This window comes from Ambystoma mexicanum, chromosome 1p (assembly GCF_040938575.1).
Source record: "Ambystoma mexicanum isolate Mex_15411 chromosome 1p, UKY_AmexF1_1, whole genome shotgun sequence".
In the NCBI taxonomy this organism is placed as follows: Eukaryota; Metazoa; Chordata; class Amphibia; order Caudata; family Ambystomatidae; genus Ambystoma; species Ambystoma mexicanum.
The window spans coordinates 386,295,190-386,319,981 of NC_090921.1; the positions used below are offsets into that span (position 1 = coordinate 386,295,190).

Sequence of the window (24,792 nt, forward strand, 5' to 3'; positions counted from 1 at the left end):
ATGGAGGCTTGCAGGATAGGGCCTGAATCTCTCCCACGCGTCGTGCGGAGGTGATGGCCACAAGGAACGTGTATTCCATGACAGGAACTTCAACGGAGCCGAATGCAGAGGCTCGAATGGCGGCCCCATGAGCCTGGTCAGAACCACGTTGAGCTCCCACGCCGGGGCAGGAGCCTTCACCGGCGGGAACGGTCGGAACAGTCCCTTCATAAATTCCTTCACCAGTCGATGAGACGACAAGGACGGCCGTCCTGTAGTTCTGGTGTATCGGGAGATCGCTGCCAGATGTATCTTGATGGAAGCGTGAGCTAGTCCAGCTTTGGCCAGCGACAGTAGGTATGGTAGCACTTGAGGTGCCGTAATCCGTAGAGGGTTGATCTTCTGTGCACGGCACCAGACAGAGAACCTCTTCCACCTATGTCCGTAGCACTTGAGAGTTGAAGACGCCCTGGCTCTTGCAAGAACCTCTCTGCAGTCAGCCGGGATATCGCACCCTCCAAACTCTACTGCTGCAGGAGCCATGCCTGCAAGTTTAGCGACTCTGGGTCGTGATGAAGAATGGCGCCTCCCTCTCTGGAGAGAAGATCTGCGTCCGTCGACAGCTTGACTGGTGGGGACGCTGAGAGGTCCAGAAGGTCCGGGAACCAGATCTGTCTCGGCCACGCCGGTGCGACAAGGATCATCCTGCACTGGAACCTCTTGAGCTGGCTGATGAGTCGAAGCAGCAGCGGCAACAGAGGAAATGCATACAGGAACAGGCCGTCTCAGGGGAACGAGAAAGCATCGCCCATGCTCCTCGGCTGGCGAAACCTGCTGGCGAACCTCTGGCACTTGGAGTTTGTCGCCGTCGCGAACAAGTCGATCTGGGGTTTGCCCCATCGTTGGAAGAGCCGATCCACTTGATCCTGGCGTAGTTGCCACTCGTGGCACGAGCATAGCTCCCTGCTGAGTGACTCGGCGCTGGTGTTTTTTATTCCTGGCAAATGGAAGGGAACCAGAAACATCCCCTGGGCGACGGCCCAGTGCCACAGATCCTGGGCCTCCTTGGATAGGGCTGGGGATCTGGTGCCTCCCTGCTTCCGGATGTAGAACATCGTGGTGGTGTTGTCGGTGAAGATCCTCACGACCTTGCCCTTGAGGGACGGGAGGAACAACTTGAGTGCCCAGAACACAGCGCGGAGCTCCAAGATGTTTATGTGGAGAGACCTCTCCTCCGGGAGCCAAAGGCCTCTTGCAAGGAGATCTCCGGTGTGCGCACCCCATCCCTCCAGGGAGGCGTCTATCGTCACTGTCTCCTGATGTGCCGGGGTCTGGAAGTCCGTGCCCGCCGTGAGGTGCGCACGGGTGCCCCACCACTGAATCGCCCGATGGGAAACCTCGTTGAGCGGGATCTTGTCTTCGAAGCTGCCCGCCGCTTGCATCCAGCGGGCGTCGAGGAACTCCTGTAGAGGACGCATCCGTAGCCTGCACAGGCGCATAAGGTAGATGCAGGAGGACATCATTCCGAGGAGGGACTTGATGGATCTCACACTGGCCACATCCGTGGCTCGCAGGCGCTGCACCTTGCCTAAGATGGCCTTCGCCCTTTCCTCCGACAGAGACACCAATCGTTCCACTGTATCGAGCTTTGCTCCCAGAAACAGTGCCACCTGCGACAGAACCAAATGGGATTTCGGGTAGTTGATGGAGAAACCTAGCTCCGTGAGTAAGCGGACGGTCTTCGCCGTGTGCTCGACGGCGAGTTCTCTTGTCCTTGCACGGAGGAGCCAGTCATCCAGGTTGGGGTAGACGTGGATCCCCTGCAGGCTCAGCCACGCCGCCACTGGTGCTAGGCACTTGGTGAACACCCTGGGTGCCGACTTCATTCCGAATGGCAGAGCTCTGAATTGGTAGTGGCGTCCTTGAACTACGAATCTGAGGAACTTTTGGTGCCCTTTTAGGATGGGGATGTGGAAGTAAGCATCCTTCAAGTCCAACGACTATAGGAAGTCGCCCTCCTCCAGCTGTCCCAGCACGTGCTGGAGAGTACCATCCTGAACTTCTGTGCCTTGATGTATTTGTTCAACCGATTTAGGTCCAGGATGAGGCGCCAACCGCCTGCCTTCTTTCTGACGAGGAAGTATCTCGAGTATACTCCGGAGCCCCGGAGCCTCTTGGGGATGAGCTCGATTGCACCTTTCTTGAGCATCGCATTTACCTCCAACAGCAGTTGAGGGACGGGATTTTCCTTCCTGGCCACGGGAGGAATGCGGGGACACTTCTTTTGGAATTTGAGAGTGTGCCTGTGGGCCAGGGCATCCAGCACCCAACGGTAGGTGGAGATGGTCTCCCACACGCTGACAAACTTCGCCAGCCGGCCTCCCACCAGGGTGCTTTGGTGGGGGCCCGACACTACGGCCGGATCAATCATGCTTGGAGGCGGCCTTGGCCTCCTTGGCAAGGACGAGATCCTCCTTGTTTGCCGCAACCTCTGTAGGCCTCCTGGGATGAGGAGCGGGCTGCCTGGCGGTACGTAGAGGAACCACCGCCTGATCCTTTGGCTCCCTGTCTGCCTCCGGCGCTCTGAAAGGGCCATTGTTGCTGAAGGACTCACAGGGCTCGGGCCGTCTCTGTGTCGGCCTTGATGGGCTGCAGCGACTCATCCACTGTTTGCCCAAACAGGTTGTTGCCATCGAACGGCATGTCCAACACCCTGGTCTGCACGTCCTGAAGGAAGTCTGTCGCCTTGAGCCAGCCTCATCATCGAAGGCAACCACCGTTGCCTAACTGGCGAAACCTGGTGTCGGCAATGTCCGTTGCCACCGTTATGGCGTGGTCCGACGCCACCTCACCTTCCTGCTGAATCTCTAGGGCCTCCGCCCTCTTGTCGTCTGGTAGGAAGTCCAGTAGGGGAGCCATCTTGTACCATAGCTCCCTGTCGTAACAGGCCACAAACGTTAAGGCGTTGCCCGCTTTAAATGTCTTTGCCGCCGACGAGATGACCCGTCGCCCCATGGCGTCCAATTTCTTTCCCTCGCCGTCAGGTGGGGAAGTGGAGGTTGAAGCCGTCGCCACCACTGCCTTCTTCTTGGCCGCCGCTGAGACGACCGAATCCGGCGTCGGCTGAGCCCTGAGGCACAAGGGGGCGGCGTCGGGGACCCGGTACTTCTTCTCGTACCGGTCCCTCTTGGCAGGCGTCGTGGACGGGTTCTTCAGGACCGTAAGTCCCTCATCCCAGATATCGTCGAGTAACGGTACCGCGAGGACTGTCTTTCTCTTGGCCGCTCGCCATTGATAGAGGAAACCATTCTTCTGTTCATCGGGGCGGGGCTGGAAGAGCTCGGATGCCCAGGCAATCAAGGCGTGAAAGGAGCCAATTTCATCGGGCGGGGAAGCCCGAGGGGGTGGTGATGGAAGGTCCATCGCGTCGTCACCACCGTCGTCGTCGTCATCTGTCCCCATTGTCGTGTCATCCCTGGGATCCGGAGAGGGGGATGAAGGCTCCAAGGGCTGCGAGGGCATGAAGGGCGGGGGGGATAAATTCTCCTCCGCTTGCCCGGAGGGCTTCCCGACGGGCCCGGTTCTGGATCGTCCGCCGGGGTTCGTGGTAATCTCATCCTTATCTCTGTGGATAAGGTTTGGATCGCCATCAAAATGGCCGCCGAGATGTCCTGAGGCTCGGGCAATGGCTGCGACGGGAGGGCTGGCCGCTCCTCCACTGGGGCCTCATCGGCGCCACCGTCGCTATCTTCGACCACCTCTTCGGGATCTCTACCGTGGGATCGTACCTTCTCAAACCTCTCATTGAGGCTCTTCACGGCCTCCACCAGCTCCTCCTCAGAGGCTGAATCCGTGTCCATAATGGCCGCCAGCCCCTCCTCCTCTTTTTCCACCGGGGTCTTCACGGGGGTCTTGTCGATGGGCTGGAAAGAGGATTCCCTCCACGGTGGCAGGGAAACTCTGGGCCCGAGGTCGCCTCCACTGGTGTAGCCTCCACAGGCTTCGCCAGGGTCGCCGTGACTCCCTCGATAGATGCCTTAGCCGGGTGAAGCAAGGCCTTCACCACCTTGGGCGCGCTTGTGGCCTTCACCTTGGGGGGAGGGTCACCGCCTCGCTCCTCCTCAGCGGAATCCTTCAAGATCGACCGGGGCCTCTCCAGAAGCTTACCCAGGTTCTCGCATTTCCTCTTCCCCGAACCAGAGCGTTGGCTCGTGGTTGATGGTGCCGGGGAAGGTGCGCCCTGCCTGGCAGCCGAAGAGCCCGACCGTTCGGCGCTCCTGGTGCCGCGGACTCGCGGTGCTTAGCCTTCTGTTGGGCCCCCGTCGCCAGGGCGGCCTCACAGGACTTAGAAGACCGCTCGGACCTTTTCTTCTTCTTACCTGCTGGGTCCTTCTCCAGCCAGCTGGCGAGACGGGAACAACGATCCCTCATGGTCCGTTCCGATAGGTTCTTGCAGAACCCACAGTCCTGAACAGCTTGGATCCGGCCGTCGAACTACCCTTGTCCTGGGCCGCGTCCATGGTAGGCCTCAGATCTTCTGGAATCCTCCAACAAGCGTCACTCGACGAAAACTTCACCCTTAAGAGGCGAAGGAAATTCCGAAACGGGTCCCCGTTGATCGGAAGAAGAAACGGTGGAGCTTGAGGCTCGATTTAACCGAAAAATGAGAAAAACTCCTTTAAAAAGCGTGAAAACGCAGCAAAAGCTCGAGAGCTATAGCACGAGGACTCCCAACACTTGAACGTGCGGTAAAAATCTGAGGATGGCTGCCAGGGGAGGGGCTTAGGGAGAGGGCAGTCATTGGCTGGGGGCAGTATGACCCAGAGATCAGTGATTGGTTACTACGAAGAAAGACAGATCAGAAACAAAACTGATACTGATTTTGTTTCTTTACCGAGGATTCCCAGCCTGACGACGGGGAATATTCAAGAGCATGTGAATCCATGCCAGACCCCATGCTGGAGAATATAGATGCACACATTTTGAATCTATTAATCTCCTAAAATTGAAGGTAGGTCTGCGTAGAGACCTCCACACTCAATCTGGGATGGTTGTATGATTGGTTCATGGGTGTTTTATTAATGTTGCAGAAATGGTCGGATGGCTTTGATGATGGATACTGGTTGCACCACGAAGAGCCAAACTGCCGCACTTCAGAAAGACTTTAGTTCCATTCTTCTCGCAGATCAACATACCGGTGTTCTTTGACTGGATCATTAAGTACCTTGGGGATAATGGCCTTGGACATCCGCTTCAATCTGGCTTTAGTAGTAAATATGCCACCGAGACTACACACGGACATGTCTCCAAATTACTCTCTAATGCTCACCACTCCAAACGCTCATACTCGCCCTTTTGGACCTTTCTGCTGCTTTTGACACTGTCGACCACTCAATTCCCAGGACCTTGGGTTTCGCAAATCTGCTCTTGCCCGGCTCACCTTGAACCTGGAAGGTCGAGCCTTTAAAATCTGTTGGAACTCAGAAACCTCTGACCCCAACGGTCTCCTTGTCGGAGTCCCTCAAGGATCAGTCCTTGGACCCCCACTCTTTACCCTCTAAACTTATGCCCTAGGAAGACTTATCTCATCCTTTGGCTTTCATTATCACCTTTTTGCCAATGACACTATTTTTCTCCTTTCCCTCCTTCACCCTAGCCATCTTGGAACAAATTACAAACTGTCTCACTTCAATTAGCTACTGGATGCTGAACACATCAAAAATGGAAGTCATCTTTCTTCCAACTTTCAATTACATCCCTAGAGTCTCCACTCATATCAATAACACCTGGCCTTCTTGCTCCCTCACCCAAGGCTCGTAATCTTGAGGCCCGCTTTGATAGCGACCTACAACTGCAACTATTCACCACAACCATTGCCTCTGCTACTCGTATTACCCTTCTCAGCATTCAGAGAATTCGTCCATTTCTTAGTAACCACTCTACAAAAACCTGAATCTCCCTTCTTGTGCTCAGCAAACTGGACAACCGCTTGGCCTTCCTCTCTACCCCTTCCTCCCTCTAGCCAAAGTCCTCAACTTCTCTACCACACTCTCTGCAACCTAAACAGATCCTCCCCCACTTCTACCTCCCGAAGATCTGCTGGATGGCTCTCCATGCGCACCACTCTCTTTTCTAGTTCCTTTGCCTAGTCTACAAAGTTATCAATGGTCTTGCTCCTCAGTACCGGTCTCATTGTATCTCAATGTACTAATCTCGTTCCTTCTGATTCTTCTTTGAACTCAACTTCACAGACCCATACCTCCTTCCACTTAGGAACTCTCATTACTCCCAGGCTCCATTTGATCTCTTTAAAGCGCAGAATAAACTTCACTTATTTGCTAAAGATGGGCACTTTGCCTTCCCTCTTCTCCATCCTCCCTACCTGACCACACCACTGCCTCCAGTGATGCATAATAATGTGATTTTGTATATTTAATTAGTACTCCTTTTTCGGTTTAAACAAGTTAATGTTAACTTTGTAAGTCACCTGTTTTCTTATGTACATTTTGTTTGTTAGTTTTGTCTCTGGTATATGCCGTAATTATATTACGACCTCAAACTGGCTCACTACCTGTTCTCTTCTTTGTGCAATTATAGTGCCACCCTTTGGGGGAATGCTTTCACCATCTGTAAATGATCGAAATTGACATCTCAGTTCTTCAACTAAACATAAATGTTGTAGTGTATGCACCTAATTGTACCTTGATACCAGTCCACTCCCTCCTGAGAGTGAAGCCAGACTGCTCCGACCTGTTACCATTGAGAGTTTTGGACAAACTTGGTTGACATCCTGATACTTCACTAAGAATAGGTCATTTTATACCACTTCCAATGGGACTATGTAAAACCTCCATAACAGGCTATGTGCCCTGTTACATGATGGTTTCTGCTTCCCACTCCAATACAGCATCCGTTCTGTACTGATCATGTGTGAAATATTTTATTCACATTTAAAGTACATTGTCCATGTGTACATTAAAATAAAATATGTATCAGACAAGCAACTTCCATTGGATTAATGGCAGAAATAACTACACTGTACCTGGAGAATGGGGTGGGTTGGTTCACCCTCGTTCTCGTTGTTGGGTGTGCGTACAGCCTTCACAATATTACTCAAGTCCACTCCTAAGACAAAGAAGGAAACACATAAGGTCACATGCTGAAGTCAATGAAAATACTCAGAGGTCATCAAAAACAAAACAAAAGCAAAGCCAGATAACAGCTCCAAACAGTGTAGATATTTGCCTCCAACATTTCTATTGGCATATCCATTGCCCTGAAACGTCGGGTGACCAGTGTTAAATGTAGGGTGCTGCTCCTAGTTAGGCATTAAGTCATACACCCAAATGGTGTTTTTATGTTAAGTCATGATTTGAAAGACACAATATCTAGCCACATTTGACTATATTTTAACGATTGCAGAGTACTCCTCCTCACATATAAAGGACTGTGGCCAAACCACACAAATGAGACGCGGATACCCCCATTTCCCTGTAGGCCATGCACATCTCCCTCCTTTTTGGTACTTCTGCAAATCTTCATAACCGAAAATAGAATACGCTCCTATGGGAAGGGCCATTACAGAATCACAACCTGGTTACAGAAACATCCTTTGTCCAGTAAGTGGCAAAAAATACCACTGCCTGTTTTTTTTTTTTTTTGTAAGAAAAAAACACTGCTAAATCTTGGGGCCCTAGGCATGGGAAGCTTCAGCTACTGTTGGGCGTTACTTAGCGTGACTTATGAAAAAGTGAAGAGTACCTAGAAAGTCAAGTTGTACTTCGCTGATGACACCCTCCGAGTCTGAAACATATCTGGGATTCCTTGTGGTCTCATGCAGAGTGGATGTGAACTGAACTAACAGTTTGGGCTGGGCTGTCCCTTTTGCGATGGGGTAAAGCCAGATCAGCATGTGTTTTCCTCCCCCTCTATAATGGGATAGCTGGCTACAAAATTGGTTTTGATGGTCGTCCAGAGTATTATTCTAAGCTTTCCATCTATCGCTCTTCGATTTTGCCCCCAAAAAAAGCAATGCTGTCACAGAACTAATGGGGCGTTTACGATTATTCCATACGAGACTGATCCTAGATTGCCTCACCGTGAGGATCATGTTCAAAACCAATGTCACGTTTCACAATTTGACTTGAACACATTAATGGATGCCAATTTCACGGATTGATTGGGGGAGCCCAGGCTGTGACGTTAAATCACCAAAATGTATGGAGTGCTGGGAGACAAGTCTCATGTGCAATAAACACCCGGTAAATCTGTGCCAGGAAAACAGCTTAACATGAAAGTAGGCTTTATTTGCAGATGCAAGCCTGCGCTTGAAGCTGCTGGCCAGCTCCTACCCCCAGTGCTCCATCAGTATGCCTGCCCGGCCGTGCACCTCTCTCCTGCACAAACTTATCTTTTCCGAATGCCATGCTCAACAGACACTTATGTCTGGACGCTGGCACCTCCTCGATGCCCATGCATGGAAACGGAAGAGAAGCTGTACCTGCTCCAATCCCTGGCTTTCATTTCCATGGCACGCTGGTTTCTCCCCCGCCCCCACAAACAGAATCCATGGGTTGCATGCCTGCCATGGCCTGCGTTTTCCCTTTGTTTATTTATTTGTATAGCAGCCAGACCTGGAGGTTTCACAGTGCGTGTACATGGTTGACGCAGTAGTGAGACAGTAAAACAAAAAGTAAAGAAAGAATATACAAGTTATACATATTTGTTGAATAGCCACGTTTTTAGAGATTGGTTGAAGGCCAGGAGAGATTGTTTGTTTTTAATGTGGTCAGGGAGAGTGTTCCAGAGGGTGGGGGCAGTCACGCAGAAGCTGGAGCCCCCTATTCTCTTGCGATGGAATCAGGGAGTGAGTAGGGACCGGCTGGTTGAAGAACAGAGGCCGAATCAATGATTTCGCCGCAATGCGGGGGATGAGGTAGGAGGGGGCGTTAAGGTGGAGACATCAGTGGACGAGGACCAGCGTTTTGAAGTTTATTCCTGCTTTTATAGGGAGCCAGCGCCCTTCCTTTCTTGCTGCTGTGGCATAGTCAGTGAGATTCAGGCAAAGGGCTGCTCTTAGTGTCTTATTTTATCAGAGCAGAAGTTTTGCCAGGTTCTTGGAGGAGGTGCAGGAATCAGGGTCAGACTGGGACAAGAAATAGGCCCAGTGGCCCACCCCTCGCCTCACGACCCTTGACCTGTGATGACATCACCGGAAGTGATCGGAACAAATATGCATACAATATCACCCAACAATCTGTGTTGGTACTCATTTATCGACCCAAGAAGGATGAAAGGCTTTTTGGAGAAAAAAGAAAAATGTTGAAAAAAAAGATCTTTTTTTTCTTCCAAACCGGCCCAGGCATGTCCAGAAACCGGCCCCCACTCCCCAAGGACGATTTCGGCCCGGCAAAGGGCCGAAAGGTTGAGGGGCCAAATCCGACCCTGGCCGGAATAAAGGCCATTGCAATAGTCTAATTACTGCCAATGATGGTGAGAGGGTGAGGCAGTTAATAGGTGAGATGAATTATCTATTCAATGAGATAAACTTGGCTGTGGATGAGGCAAGCGCATTGATTTGGCAGGCCATGTTGAGTTCCAAGGTTTCATCTTATCACCACAGGTGTTTGCCCCATGGTCCTTATAGCCATAGTGCTCGTTCCTCAGACCATACTGAGCGATTACTGCCTGCGCTAAAGACCCTTGTTTTGACCATGCCTTCTACCTGTATGTTGGAACTGAATCACTCGTACAGCCTCAGATTATGGCTTAAATAGAACACTTTCCCAGCTTACTCACTCACTGTGACGCCGTTTACATGGCAAACTCTACACAAAGTGCTGTGGTTCAAACCCTAGAAGGCAACCTCTTATGTGTATTGTTGCTGTACCATGTATTCCTGGTCTAAGGCAGAAAGCGCGACCATATGGCCAAAATCAATGAAACAGAAAAGAGAAACATTTTGTTGGGGATCAGAATAGCTTGTTGCCACGGCAAGCGGCAACACTTTCAGCATGTATTTGCTAACTCACTGGTGGATTTGTTTAATCTCCGTAAGCCACCATTCGACTGTGCAACAATATTTTGTATCCAATTAGACATTCCATTGTATGAAAATGCACACACAGGCTTTTAAGTCCCACGATTGTTACCTCCCAACCACTCGGGAGCCTCATGGCCTGAGACAACCCAATCTGAAAGAGCTAGGCACAAGCTGGGCACTCTTGACCTATACACGAAGCAGGAAGAACGGACTGTGTTTCAGAACGCTGTATGGTGATGTTGTGCAGTCAATCATGAAGCGGTTCGCCTTTGTCCACATGCGGAAGGAGGTCCAGGGCCTAGCAGCAATCGCATTGCTGAGCTGTACTGTAATGAGCGTGTGCACCTGTACGGCGTGTGAGAGAGTGAGCTGTGTGCGAGAGGATATGAAAGTGCTTGAGTGGGTGACTGTGAGGCGACAACACAAAGTGAATGAGATTGCCAGCCTTCAAGAATACTAAATGCACGATTTATTTTTGATCTGTCACACCAAAATACACTTATTTGCTTTTTACATCAGCTGTCTCTTGCATTGTGTGCCAATGAGCAAGCACCGCCTATGCTGCCAGACTGAAAATTATGATGGATAATGACATGCAGGCGCTCCATTTGGAAAGAAAACTCAGGCAGCATAAAGCTAAACTCAGAATTTTGAAAGAGCCTGAAACTTTGTACTGTATCCTCTTCATTTGTGGTTTGGGAGCTTTCACGGCTGTGGTTCTAATTCTTGCCACAAAAGAAAAACTTATGTTGGGTAAAGCACATCCTTTTTCAGGGTACCGGTGACAGAGTTGAAGAGCATAACATCTTAGGTACTCGTCAATCGGGTTATAGGGCTCGTCATGGGACGGAAACTGTCATGCTTGACGTTAAGTCCACCCTAGCAGGCATAGCAAAATGTTTCCTTGACCGGAATTTGCTTTACATCACAGTGCAGCTAAAATGGGATGCTCTTGCATATACAAGCGAAAATTAGCTCAGGTATCTTTTTATGTGACTTGTAGTTTGCTTTTTCACATTACAATAAAAGGGAATAAATGTGCCTGGATGCAAAGTGAAATATCAAGATTGAGTGAGGCTAAAACCAAAATGTGATGGATGACAATCTAAATGAATCATAATAACTGGTATTGCTCCTGGTAGCTTTACATACCATCGTTGTTTTTACCGGTCTGAAATTACAAAAGAGACGAGAGATACACAAATCTTCATGGTTCTGCCTCCTACAAATGCAGTCCAGCACAACCTGCTTGGTCATGTTCCCTCCAGAAGGGAAAACAAGCAACCACAGATATGTTTCACCCTTATTGGGAATCGTCAGGGAAACGGTGTAATACTCCAGGCATGGCAAACAAGGTACCCAGAAACTCGCTTTCACAAAGTAAAACCAATATGGATTGGCAAAGCTAGCAGGTCTGCTTTTCAAATTTAGAAAGATGTTTTCCTGTGTGGGTCATTACAAAACCAACTGCATTTACAACCCTCAACCTATTTTGCGTTGCCATGCTTGTTCTATCCGTGTCTCTAAATTGAAGTCCCCCCATCTTTCTTTAATTAGGGTCCTCCTACTAGACCCCAGAGTAGTACCATCAGCTAAAAGGCCTCCGACTATTTCAATCATTGACAGTACCTTAATACCAGCCTCTCCTCCAAGCGAATTACAACGTCACAATACCCAGCCGTTCCAGAAAAGGTATTGCAAGATCTAAAGCCCAGGGCAGTCATGGCCCTTATTTTCAATGTTCAGTCGAAATACGAGTGCCAACTAAATGCCACTGAAGAGGCTAGAATACCAAGTTCGCTTATTAAAATGCCACCATAAAGGAGGGATCGTAATCCCTCTGGTTACTGAAAAAGAATTCTCCTAATCTAAAAAAAAAGATGTGGGGTGTTTAAGAGTTTAACAGTGGTGCTCTCCGAAGTCATCAAACCCCTGTATTTGCGTTTTGCATTTGGCACAGCTCTATTGTGGAGTTGCAGTGGGCCCACCAATTGAGCTAAAAGATATTTTGTTTGCTTCCTGATGGTTTGTTTATAGATTTTTGAAAAATTGTTGAAGTAAGTCCTCACAGAAAGAACAGGAGACTTCAGGGACTTCTGGTAGGTTTCTCTATTTCAGGTAAGAAGCTTTGTTGTAGAAAGGCCCTCCCTTCCAGTGTCATCTCAGGGATAAACTGAACTGGAGCTCACAGGGCACCATTCCATTCATCTACTGTGAGGAGACAGGCATGAGATGTGGACACAGAACTCAGGGTTTTGGTTATAGATGTTTATTAAATTAAAGAGTGGTTGGAAAAGGTCTCACTACCTATATGCTTACAAGTATTTTCCTTACATTAACCAAATCTAAGGGTCTGTCCGTTGTCAAGATGTCCAAATCAACAAGCACCTACTGTGTCTGATATCCTATCCTAGCCCTCACACTCTGAGAAACAGAGACAATATTAGTGCTTTAGAGTGCACAAATGTTCAGCTCCAACAAAAGGCATAAATCTAACAAAAAGTTATCTGCAAATAATATTCATGGTTCCAGGGAATGATTCTCTTTGCCAGGATTCTCTTCTCTCCAATGAAATAAAGCAAGTAGTTCCAACAAAGAATAATCAAGGTCCTTGTAGCCCAAGAGGGTAACTACCTCCTCCACATGCATTCACAGTTCCAGGGAACGACTCCCTTCCCCATATTCCTCCTTCAATGCAAAACAAGCCACAATCCCAAAGGTATAACTCCTCCTTGCATTTCTTTTCTACTACTTGAAGTTTGTGGGACTCGCAGGTCACCTGGTATAATCTCTTGCCAGGTTTCCCCTTCACTTTAGAAAACAACTCACAATCCTATGGGCATTAGCCCTCCTTCAGATTTCCTTTCACTGTTCGTCATACACCTTTTCACTTTGTCTGGTGTACTCGCCCAAACGCTCACTGTCCACAGAGCTCTGGTCTTTTCAAGGCTGGACTATTGCCACAGCCTCTTTATTGATAGTGATATTTTATTTCTATCGCTCTCGTACACAATTATTTCAGAACGCGACAAGGCAAGGGAAGGGAACAGGGGAAAACAAAACAGCGATCTTCTAGGCCCGGTGACATTGAGAATGCGCAAGTGCATGGGAGAGGGGGAGCGGAAAAGTGCATGGAAGTGGGGAGAAGAGGAAAGTGCGAAGCAGAGGAGAAACAGATAAATAACAATAAATGAATAATAAAGGCAACAAACCGTGGTAGTGCAGCCAGCAATCTTTCTAAATCTTCCTGCTTCTACTCTCCGTCCTCTACAACTCATCCAGAACAGGACTGTGAGACTTGTCCTTTGCCTCAAGCGTAGCAATCTTATTTCTCAAGCCCTGAAATCTCTTCATTGGCTCCCAGTGGTGGCAAGGATCAGGTTCAAGACACTCTGCATTGTCCACGAGGCTTTTGGGGCCTGGGTCTGCACTACCTCCAACTCGCTCTTCCTAAGTATCTCCCTTCTCGAGCTCTCTGCTCAGCCACCACACACTGAGGGTCAGCCGCTTCTCCAAGCACAGAGTTGGGGGCAGATCTCTTTCTTCGGCTGGGTCCTCCCACTGGAACAGCCTCCCTGCCTCCCTCAAGCTCTAACAGAATGATCTTCGGTTCCAGAAGCAACTCAAGAACTTCCTCTTCACTTCCTCTTTCTCTCTTCCTCTCTCCTGCTGGTAACCCATCTGTTCCACGCACCTGGTTACCTTGCCATCCTCTGAACTTGGGACCAGGTCCATGCCTGTCCAGGTGCATCCCACACTGCCTCTTGGCCCCCCCCTAGCACTTGTGGTCTGTATCTATAACCCTAAAGTCCACCCACTCTCTGCACTTATTAGCCACCCTCTGGCTGCACCCTCTGATTACAGGCACTTAGCCACCCATTGGCTGCACTCGGTTACCTTCACTTCTCCCACTCCCATCCCTTGTGCACTTCTCCACTCCCTTTCCTTGCGCTTGCGTGATCTGATGGACACAAGGTCTAGTAAGATCGTTGTTTTGTCCTCCCTTTGTTCCCCCCTACTTGTTTTGTTGCACCTAGAAACACTTGTGTACAGGCACGTTATAAATGTCATATCATACTCTCCTGCTAGGTCTTGCATACAGTCTTTCTCAGTTTCCCCGCTATACTCTTATGCCAGGACTTTTCAGTAATTTTTCAGTCACTTGACGTACAGTTTCTTTCAATTGCTTGAGTTTGCCGGGTATGCTTTTCCTCCAGGACTTCTAGGCAGTTTTACTCTCTCTTGCCCAAAGAGAGATATTTACCCACGGTTGGCTTCTCACTGCCAGTTTCATGAAGTTTGTTTCCACATTTGCACTGTTATTTGTTCCATTTCATCCTTTCAAGTATGAGTCCAGTGACCCATTGATTCAAGATCTCTTTAAACTCTTCACACGTTTCATTCCTCATCCTTTCTGCTTTTTTCATGGAGTGGCATGCGTTCTCAGGCACCGCAGTAACCCGCTTCTCTTCCCTGGGTTTACCGGGTCCTTTGAACGTCTCTCATGCCTCTTGGTTGCTACTACGGGTCGCTCTCTGGCTAAGCATGCGACCCATAGCCGGAGTAGCGTTGCTGCATCCGGTTCTCCTCTGTACGGCTCCCACTGCCTCACCGAAACAGGCGGGGGGATACTCTGCCACTCTGCTTCCCTTTGCAAGGTCCCAGTCTGCTTCAGTTTAGTTTTCCTTGGCGGGCTCTGCCGTAGCTTGCGGTCCAGTCTCCTCCCGGCTCCATCCAGCCTCCGTGGGTCTCACTCACTATCTTCAGTATGATGTTGTGGAAGCGGACAATGGATCTCAATGGGAGTAATCAGCACTGCTCCGTGCCTCTTCCTCTTCCCATTTATCAACATATCATTCCCTGTTTGATGTTGGGAACTGTATGAAGCAGACAAAACAGGGGTTTGAGGGAGGGGGTTACAATTTGCCATTAGTGCATGACAAGAGGAGGAGTATCTCTGAAAGGAAAAGGGGGACATGCGTTTCCCTACAAGGATGTCCTGTCATCCCCCTGAGGGTTGCCTCTCCCCAACCCCCATGTGGTCCTCCCTCATATAGCGGCCCCCAGATCAGGATTAGGCAGCGGCGGCCATCACCTGACCACATGTGAAGAGGTCACCCCCAGGAAAGAAGTGAGGACATCCTTTGATTTTTCAGGTAATCAGAACATGGCATTGAAGACAAACATGCACACAGCCTAGCTGGACCAAGCTCATGCACCAATTAAAGATGAACATAAACACTTTAAAAAAGAATACAGAGTTCCCAGGGCAATGAGTGAATATGAACAAACATAACACCACCCTTCCTGACACTATCTAAACCAGATAATCCTCTTACAGCAATACATCACTTATTTCACACCTTTCCATCATCAAGAACCTCTGCATCACTAACACTCTCGCTACCCACATGGAGTCAGAAAATGTGCTTTGTCCTTTAAGCACCATACCAGGTTTGCATACCCAGACAGTGTCTCCCTCCTCTACTCTGGTAAATCTGACTTTCTTTAGGAGATCAAATCTAGACTTCACATCCTTATTCTTCTATTGGACACGCTCTCTCAGAATTCTCTCATCCCATTCCACAAACCTCATTCTCCCCAACCAGGCCGGACAAACCGCTGTGGCAGCTTTCTTTCTTGTGAACCTCAAACGGGATCAGGCCCGTAGTCGCATGCAGTGCACATCTGTAAGCGCGCACTTCTTTCAACAACAATTTCCCAATCCTCACCTCTCCTAATAGCCATGCAAATCCCTTACATTAGGGTCCCATTTAACCGCTCCACTGCTCCATTGGTGGAGGGATTAAACAGATGTTTTCAAATGCACCACCCATCTCCCTGCAAGGAATTAGTCACCCTTGAGGTGAATTGCACACAGTTGTCAGTCACTAGTCTATTTGGGAATCCTGCCCTCTGGATGATGTGGTCAAGAAATGCAACTTGAGCACATGAATCAGCCTCATGAACCATTACCCACTTAGAGTACAGGCAAATTAAGACCAAGACATACTTCTTTCGCCCCCAATACCACCAATGGGCCCTAGCACATCCATTGCTAACTCCCAAGGAGATTCTATGGGGCTTCAAAGGTTGCGAGTGTTTCTTCAAAACTTTGTCTGACTCTCTGCAACCAACTCAGTATTTGACCATCTCCACTTCACTGTCCAAACCTGGACACCAATAATCCGCTCTGAAAAGACCTTTCATCTTTGTCACCTTTATGAGCCACTTCTATGATTCTGCTCCTAACCCCCAAATGGTGGTATGATGCGTCCTAACCTGAAAACCTGGCCATATTCCACGCTTAAATCGTACAATTAGTTTGTGGAATGCCCTTAAACCACAATCACTAGTCCAATGTTCACAGTTGGGCATAATCATTTTCTTCACTTTAGACAAAAGCTCAGACTTATCTGCCTGTTCCCATTCTTGAGACATGATGGCTCCACCACACACAACAAAGACAATCTTGCGCCAATTCCACTTCATCTACTTGCTCACCAATAACCACTGACTTAATTGCGCTGGAAAGAAAATCTGCTAAAATGTTTTCTTTTTCAGGTATAAACTCCACCTTGCCGGATTGTACCTGTAAGGAAGTCACCCATCTGATAATTCTGTGTGACATGTGTTCAAGTCCCTTTGACATAAAAATATGCGATGGGGTAAAGCCAGATCAGCATGTGTTTTCCTCCCCCTCTATAATGGGATAGCTGGCTACAAAATTGGTTTTGATGGTCGTCCAGAGTATTATTCTAAGCTTTCCATCTATCGCTCTTCGATTTTGCCCCCAAAAAAAGCAATGCTGTCACAGAACTAATGGGGCGTTTACGATTATTCCATACGAGACTGATCCTAGATTGCCTCACCGTGAGGATCATGTTCAAAACCAATGTCACGTTTCACAATTTGACTTGAACACATTAATGGATGCCAATTTCACGGATTGATTGGGGGAGCCCAGGCTGTGACGTTAAATCACCAAAATGTATGGAGTGCTGGGAGACAAGTCTCATGTGCAATAAACACCCGGTAAATCTGTGCCAGGAAAACAGCTTAACATGAAAGTAGGCTTTATTTGCAGATGCAAGCCTGCGCTTGAAGCTGCTGGCCAGCTCCTACCCCCAGTGCTCCATCAGTATGCCTGCCCGGCCGTGCACCTCTCTCCTGCACAAACTTATCTTTTCCGAATGCCATGCTCAACAGACACTTATGTCTGGACGCTGGCACCTCCTCGATGCCCATGCATGGAAACGGAAGAGAAGCTGTACCTGCTCCAATCCCTGGCTTTCATTTCCATGGCACGCTGGTTTCTCCCCCGCCCCCACAAACAGAATCCATGGGTTGCATGCCTGCCATGGCCTGCGTTTTCCCTTTGTTTATTTATTTGTATAGCAGCCAGACCTGGAGGTTTCACAGTGCGTGTACATGGTTGACGCAGTAGTGAGACAGTAAAACAAAAAGTAAAGAAAGAATATACAAGTTATACATATTTGTTGAATAGCCACGTTTTTAGAGATTGGTTGAAGGCCAGGAGAGATTGTTTGTTTTTAATGTGGTCAGGGAGAGTGTTCCAGAGGGTGGGGGCAGTCACGCAGAAGCTGGAGCCCCCTATTCTCTTGCGATGGAATCAGGGAGTGAGTAGGGACCGGCTGGTTGAAGAACAGAGGCCGAATCAATGATTTCGCCGCAATGCGGGGGATGAGGTAGGAGGGGGCGTTAAGGTGGAGACATCAGTGGACGAGGACCAGCGTTTTGAAGTTTATTCCTGCTTTTATAGGGAGCCAGCGCCCTTCCTTTCTTGCTGCTGTGGCATAGTCAGTGAGATTCAGGCAAAGGGCTGCTCTTAGTGTCTTATTTTATCAGAGCAGAAGTTTTGCCAGGTTCTTGGAGGAGGTGCAGGAATCAGGGTCAGACTGGGACAAGAAATAGGCCCAGTGGCCCACCCCTCGCCTCACGACCCTTGACCTGTGATGACATCACCGGAAGTGATCGGAACAAATATGCATACAATATCACCCAACAATCTGTGTTGGTACTCATTTATCGACCCAAGAAGGATGAAAGGCTTTTTGGAGAAAAAAGAAAAATGTTGAAAAAAAAGATCTTTTTTTTCTTCCAAACCGGCCCAGGCATGTCCAGAAACCGGCCCCCACTCCCCAAGGACGATTTCGGCCCGGCAAAGGGCCGAAAGGTTGAGGGGCCAAATCCGACCCTGGCCGGAATAAAGGCCATTGCAATAGTCTAATTACTGCCAATGATGGTGAGAGGGTGAGGCAGTTAATAGGTGAGATGAATTATCTATTCAATGAGATAAACTTGGCTGTGGATGAGGCAAGCGCATTGATTTGGCAGGCCATGTTGAGTTCCAAGGTTTCATCTTATCACCACAGGTGTTTGCCCCATGGTCCTTATAGCCATAGTGCTCGTTCCTCAGACCATACTGAGCGATTACTGCCTGCGCTAAAGACCCTTGTTTTGACCATGCCTTCTACCTGTATGTTGGAACTGAATCACTCGTACAGCCTCAGATTATGGCTTAAATAGAACACTTTCCCAGCTTACTCACTCACTGTGACGCCGTTTACATGGCAAACTCTACACAAAGTGCTGTGGTTCAAACCCTAGAAGGCAACCTCTTATGTGTATTGTTGCTGTACCATGTATTCCTGGTCTAAGGCAGAAAGCGCGACCATATGGCCAAAATCAATGAAACAGAAAAGAGAAACATTTTGTTGGGGATCAGAATAGCTTGTTGCCACGGCAAGCGGCAACACTTTCAGCATGTATTTGCTAACTCACTGGTGGATTTGTTTAATCTCCGTAAGCCACCATTCGACTGTGCAACAATATTTTGTATCCAATTAGACATTCCATTGTATGAAAATGCACACACAGGCTTTTAAGTCCCACGATTGTTACCTCCCAACCACTCGGGAGCCTCATGGCCTGAGACAACCCAATCTGAAAGAGCTAGGCACAAGCTGGGCACTCTTGACCTATACACGAAGCAGGAAGAACGGACTGTGTTTCAGAACGCTGTATGGTGATGTTGTGCAGTCAATCATGAAGCGGTTCGCCTTTGTCCACATGCGGAAGGAGGTCCAGGGCCTAGCAGCAATCGCATTGCTGAGCTGTACTGTAATGAGCGTGTGCACCTGTACGGCGTGTGAGAGAGTGAGCTGTGTGCGAGAGGATATGAAAGTGCTTGAGTGGGTGACTGTGAGGCGACAACACAAAGTGAATGAGATTGCCAGCCTTCAAGAATACTAAATGCACGATTTATTTTTGATCTGTCACACCAAAATACACTTATTTGCTTTTTACATCAGCTGTCTCTTGCATTGTGTGCCAATGAGCAAGCACCGCCTATGCTGCCAGACTGAAAATTATGATGGATAATGACATGCAGGCGCTCCATTTGGAAAGAAAACTCAGGCAGCATAAAGCTAAACTCAGAATTTTGAAAGAGCCTGAAACTTTGTACTGTATCCTCTTCATTTGTGGTTTGGGAGCTTTCACGGCTGTGGTTCTAATTCTTGCCACAAAAGAAAAACTTATGTTGGGTAAAGCACATCCTTTTTCAGGGTACCGGTGACAGAGTTGAAGAGCATAACATCTTAGGTACTCGTCAATCGGGTTATAGGGCTCGTCATGGGACGGAAACTGTCATGCTTGACGTTAAGTCCACCCTAGCAGGCATAGCAAAATGTTTCCTTGACCGGAATTTGCTTTACATCACAGTGCAGCTAAAATGGGATGCTCTTGCATATACAAGCGAAAATTAGCTCAGGTATCTTTTTATGTGACTTGTAGTTTGCTTTTTCACATTACAATAAAAGGGAATAAATGTGCCTGGATGCAAAGTGAAATATCAAGATTGAGTGAGGCTAAAACCAAAATGTGATGGATGACAATCTAAATGAATCATAATAACTGGTATTGCTCCTGGTAGCTTTACATACCATCGTTGTTTTTACCGGTCTGAAATTACAAAAGAGACGAGAGATACACAAATCTTCATGGTTCTGCCTCCTACAAATGCAGTCCAGCACAACCTGCTTGGTCATGTTCCCTCCAGAAGGGAAAACAAGCAACCACAGATATGTTTCACCCTTATTGGGAATCGTCAGGGAAACGGTGTAATACTCCAGGCATGGCAAACAAGGTACCCAGAAACTCGCTTTCACAAAGTAAAACCAATATGGATTGGCAAAGCTAGCAGGTCTGCTTTTCAAATTTAGAAAGATGTTTTCCTGTGTGGGTCATTACAAAACCAACTGCATTTACAACCCTCAACCTATTTTGCGTTGCCATGCTTGTTCTATCCGTGTCTCTAAATTGAAGTCCCCCCATCTTTCTTTAATTAGGGTCCTCCTACTAGACCCCAGAGTAGTACCATCAGCTAAAAGGCCTCCGACTATTTCAATCATTGACAGTACCTTAATACCAGCCTCTCCTCCAAGCGAATTACAACGTCACAATACCCAGCCGTTCCAGAAAAGGTATTGCAAGATCTAAAGCCCAGGGCAGTCATGGCCCTTATTTTCAATGTTCAGTCGAAATACGAGTGCCAACTAAATGCCACTGAAGAGGCTAGAATACCAAGTTCGCTTATTAAAATGCCACCATAAAGGAGGGATCGTAATCCCTCTGGTTACTGAAAAAGAATTCTCCTAATCTAAAAAAAAAGATGTGGGGTGTTTAAGAGTTTAACAGTGGTGCTCTCCGAAGTCATCAAACCCCTGTATTTGCGTTTTGCATTTGGCACAGCTCTATTGTGGAGTTGCAGTGGGCCCACCAATTGAGCTAAAAGATATTTTGTTTGCTTCCTGATGGTTTGTTTATAGATTTTTGAAAAATTGTTGAAGTAAGTCCTCACAGAAAGAACAGGAGACTTCAGGGACTTCTGGTAGGTTTCTCTATTTCAGGTAAGAAGCTTTGTTGTAGAAAGGCCCTCCCTTCCAGTGTCATCTCAGGGATAAACTGAACTGGAGCTCACAGGGCACCATTCCATTCATCTACTGTGAGGAGACAGGCATGAGATGTGGACACAGAACTCAGGGTTTTGGTTATAGATGTTTATTAAATTAAAGAGTGGTTGGAAAAGGTCTCACTACCTATATGCTTACAAGTATTTTCCTTACATTAACCAAATCTAAGGGTCTGTCCGTTGTCAAGATGTCCAAATCAACAAGCACCTACTGTGTCTGATATCCTATCCTAGCCCTCACACTCTGAGAAACAGAGACAATATTAGTGCTTTAGAGTGCACAAATGTTCAGCTCCAACAAAAGGCATAAATCTAACAAAAAGTTATCTGCAAATAATATTCATGGTTCCAGGGAATGATTCTCTTTGCCAGGATTCTCTTCTCTCCAATGAAATAAAGCAAGTAGTTCCAACAAAGAATAATCAAGGTCCTTGTAGCCCAAGAGGGTAACTACCTCCTCCACATGCATTCACAGTTCCAGGGAACGACTCCCTTCCCCATATTCCTCCTTCAATGCAAAACAAGCCACAATCCCAAAGGTATAACTCCTCCTTGCATTTCTTTTCTACTACTTGAAGTTTGTGGGACTCGCAGGTCACCTGGTATAATCTCTTGCCAGGTTTCCCCTTCACTTTAGAAAACAACTCACAATCCTATGGGCATTAGCCCTCCTTCAGATTTCCTTTCACTGTTCGTCATACACCTTTTCACTTTGTCTGGTGTACTCGCCCAAACGCTCACTGTCCACAGAGCTCTGGTCTTTTCAAGGCTGGACTATTGCCACAGCCTCTTTATTGATAGTGATATTTTATTTCTATCGCTCTCGTACACAATTATTTCAGAACGCGACAAGGCAAGGGAAGGGAACAGGGGAAAACAAAACAGCGATCTTCTAGGCCCGGTGACATTGAGAATGCGCAAGTGCATGGGAGAGGGGGAGCGGAAAAGTGCATGGAAGTGGGGAGAAGAGGAAAGTGCGAAGCAGAGGAGAAACAGATAAATAACAATAAATGAATAATAAAGGCAACAAACCGTGGTAGTGCAGCCAGCAATCTTTCTAAATCTTCCTGCTTCTACTCTCCGTCCTCTACAACTCATCCAGAACAGGACTGTGAGACTTGTCCTTTGCCTCAAGCGTAGCAATCTTATTTCTCAAGCCCTGAAATCTCTTCATTGGCTCCCAGTGGTGGCAAGGATCAGGTTCAAGACACTCTGCATTGTCCACGAGGCTTTTGGGGCCTGGGTCTGCACTACCTCCAACTCGCTCTTCCTAAGTATCTCCCTTCTCGAGCTCTCTGCTCAGCCACCACACACTGAGGGTCAGCCGCTTCTCCAAGCACAGAGTTGGGGGCAGATCTCTTTCTTCGGCTGGGTCCTCCCACTGGAACAGCCTCCCTGCCTCCCTCAAGCTCTAACAGAATGATCTTCGGTTCCAGAAGCAACTCAAGAACTTCCTCTTCACTTCCTCTTTCTCTCTTCCTCTCTCCTGCTGGTAACCCATCTGTTCCACGCACCTGGTTACCTTGCCATCCTCTGAACTTGGGACCAGGTCCATGCCTGTCCAGGTGCATCCCACACTGCCTCTTGGCCCCCCCCTAGCACTTGTGGTCTGTATCTATAACCCTAAAGTCCACCCACTCTCTGCACTTATTAGCCACCCTCTGGCTGCACCCTCTGATTACAGGCACTTAGCCACCCATTGGCTGCACTCGGTTACCTTCACTTCTCCCACTCCCATCCCTTGTGCACTTCTCCACTCCCTTTCCTTGCGCTTGCGTGATCTGATGGACACAAGGTCTAGTAAGATCGTTGTTTTGTCCTCCCTTTGTTCCCCCCTACTTGTTTTGTTGCACCTAGAAACACTTGTGTACAGGCACGTTATAAATGTCATATCATACTCTCCTGCTAGGTCTTGCATACAGTCTTTCTCAGTTTCCCCGCTATACTCTTATGCCAGGACTTTTCAGTAATTTTTCAGTCACTTGACGTACAGTTTCTTTCAATTGCTTGAGTTTGCCGGGTATGCTTTTCCTCCAGGACTTCTAGGCAGTTTTACTCTCTCTTGCCCAAAGAGAGATATTTACCCACGGTTGGCTTCTCACTGCCAGTTTCATGAAGTTTGTTTCCACATTTGCACTGTTATTTGTTCCATTTCATCCTTTCAAGTATGAGTCCAGTGACCCATTGATTCAAGATCTCTTTAAACTCTTCACACGTTTCATTCCTCATCCTTTCTGCTTTTTTCATGGAGTGGCATGCGTTCTCAGGCACCGCAGTAACCCGCTTCTCTTCCCTGGGTTTACCGGGTCCTTTGAACGTCTCTCATGCCTCTTGGTTGCTACTACGGGTCGCTCTCTGGCTAAGCATGCGACCCATAGCCGGAGTAGCGTTGCTGCATCCGGTTCTCCTCTGTACGGCTCCCACTGCCTCACCGAAACAGGCGGGGGGATACTCTGCCACTCTGCTTCCCTTTGCAAGGTCCCAGTCTGCTTCAGTTTAGTTTTCCTTGGCGGGCTCTGCCGTAGCTTGCGGTCCAGTCTCCTCCCGGCTCCATCCAGCCTCCGTGGGTCTCACTCACTATCTTCAGTATGATGTTGTGGAAGCGGACAATGGATCTCAATGGGAGTAATCAGCACTGCTCCGTGCCTCTTCCTCTTCCCATTTATCAACATATCATTCCCTGTTTGATGTTGGGAACTGTATGAAGCAGACAAAACAGGGGTTTGAGGGAGGGGGTTACAATTTGCCATTAGTGCATGACAAGAGGAGGAGTATCTCTGAAAGGAAAAGGGGGACATGCGTTTCCCTACAAGGATGTCCTGTCATCCCCCTGAGGGTTGCCTCTCCCCAACCCCCATGTGGTCCTCCCTCATATAGCGGCCCCCAGATCAGGATTAGGCAGCGGCGGCCATCACCTGACCACATGTGAAGAGGTCACCCCCAGGAAAGAAGTGAGGACATCCTTTGATTTTTCAGGTAATCAGAACATGGCATTGAAGACAAACATGCACACAGCCTAGCTGGACCAAGCTCATGCACCAATTAAAGATGAACATAAACACTTTAAAAAAGAATACAGAGTTCCCAGGGCAATGAGTGAATATGAACAAACATAACACCACCCTTCCTGACACTATCTAAACCAGATAATCCTCTTACAGCAATACATCACTTATTTCACACCTTTCCATCATCAAGAACCTCTGCATCACTAACACTCTCGCTACCCACATGGAGTCAGAAAATGTGCTTTGTCCTTTAAGCACCATACCAGGTTTGCATACCCAGACAGTGTCTCCCTCCTCTACTCTGGTAAATCTGACTTTCTTTAGGAGATCAAATCTAGACTTCACATCCTTATTCTTCTATTGGACACGCTCTCTCAGAATTCTCTCATCCCATTCCACAAACCTCATTCTCCCCAACCAGGCCGGACAAACCGCTGTGGCAGCTTTCTTTCTTGTGAACCTCAAACGGGATCAGGCCCGTAGTCGCATGCAGTGCACATCTGTAAGCGCGCACTTCTTTCAACAACAATTTCCCAATCCTCACCTCTCCTAATAGCCATGCAAATCCCTTACATTAGGGTCCCATTTAACCGCTCCACTGCTCCATTGGTGGAGGGATTAAACAGATGTTTTCAAATGCACCACCCATCTCCCTGCAAGGAATTAGTCACCCTTGAGGTGAATTGCACACAGTTGTCAGTCACTAGTCTATTTGGGAATCCTGCCCTCTGGATGATGTGGTCAAGAAATGCAACTTGAGCACATGA

General features: G+C 48.1%; 1 protein-coding gene across 4 annotated transcripts in view; it reads right to left on the minus strand.

Moving 5' to 3' along the window:
- Positions 1 to 24,792, minus strand: part of ARMC6 (armadillo repeat containing 6) — an 817,534-nt gene that overhangs the window by 424,280 nt on the left and 368,462 nt on the right. For 3 of the 4 annotated variants that reach the window (XM_069649134.1, XM_069649137.1, XM_069649135.1), the window contains one exon: positions 7,022 to 7,104. The exons of the other annotated variant lie outside the window; for it this stretch is intronic. In XM_069649134.1, the coding sequence (XP_069505235.1) occupies positions 7,022 to 7,104 (83 nt within the window). Of the gene's footprint in view, positions 1 to 7,021; positions 7,105 to 24,792 lie in introns of those variants that run through there. 4 annotated transcript variants of the gene reach the window in all.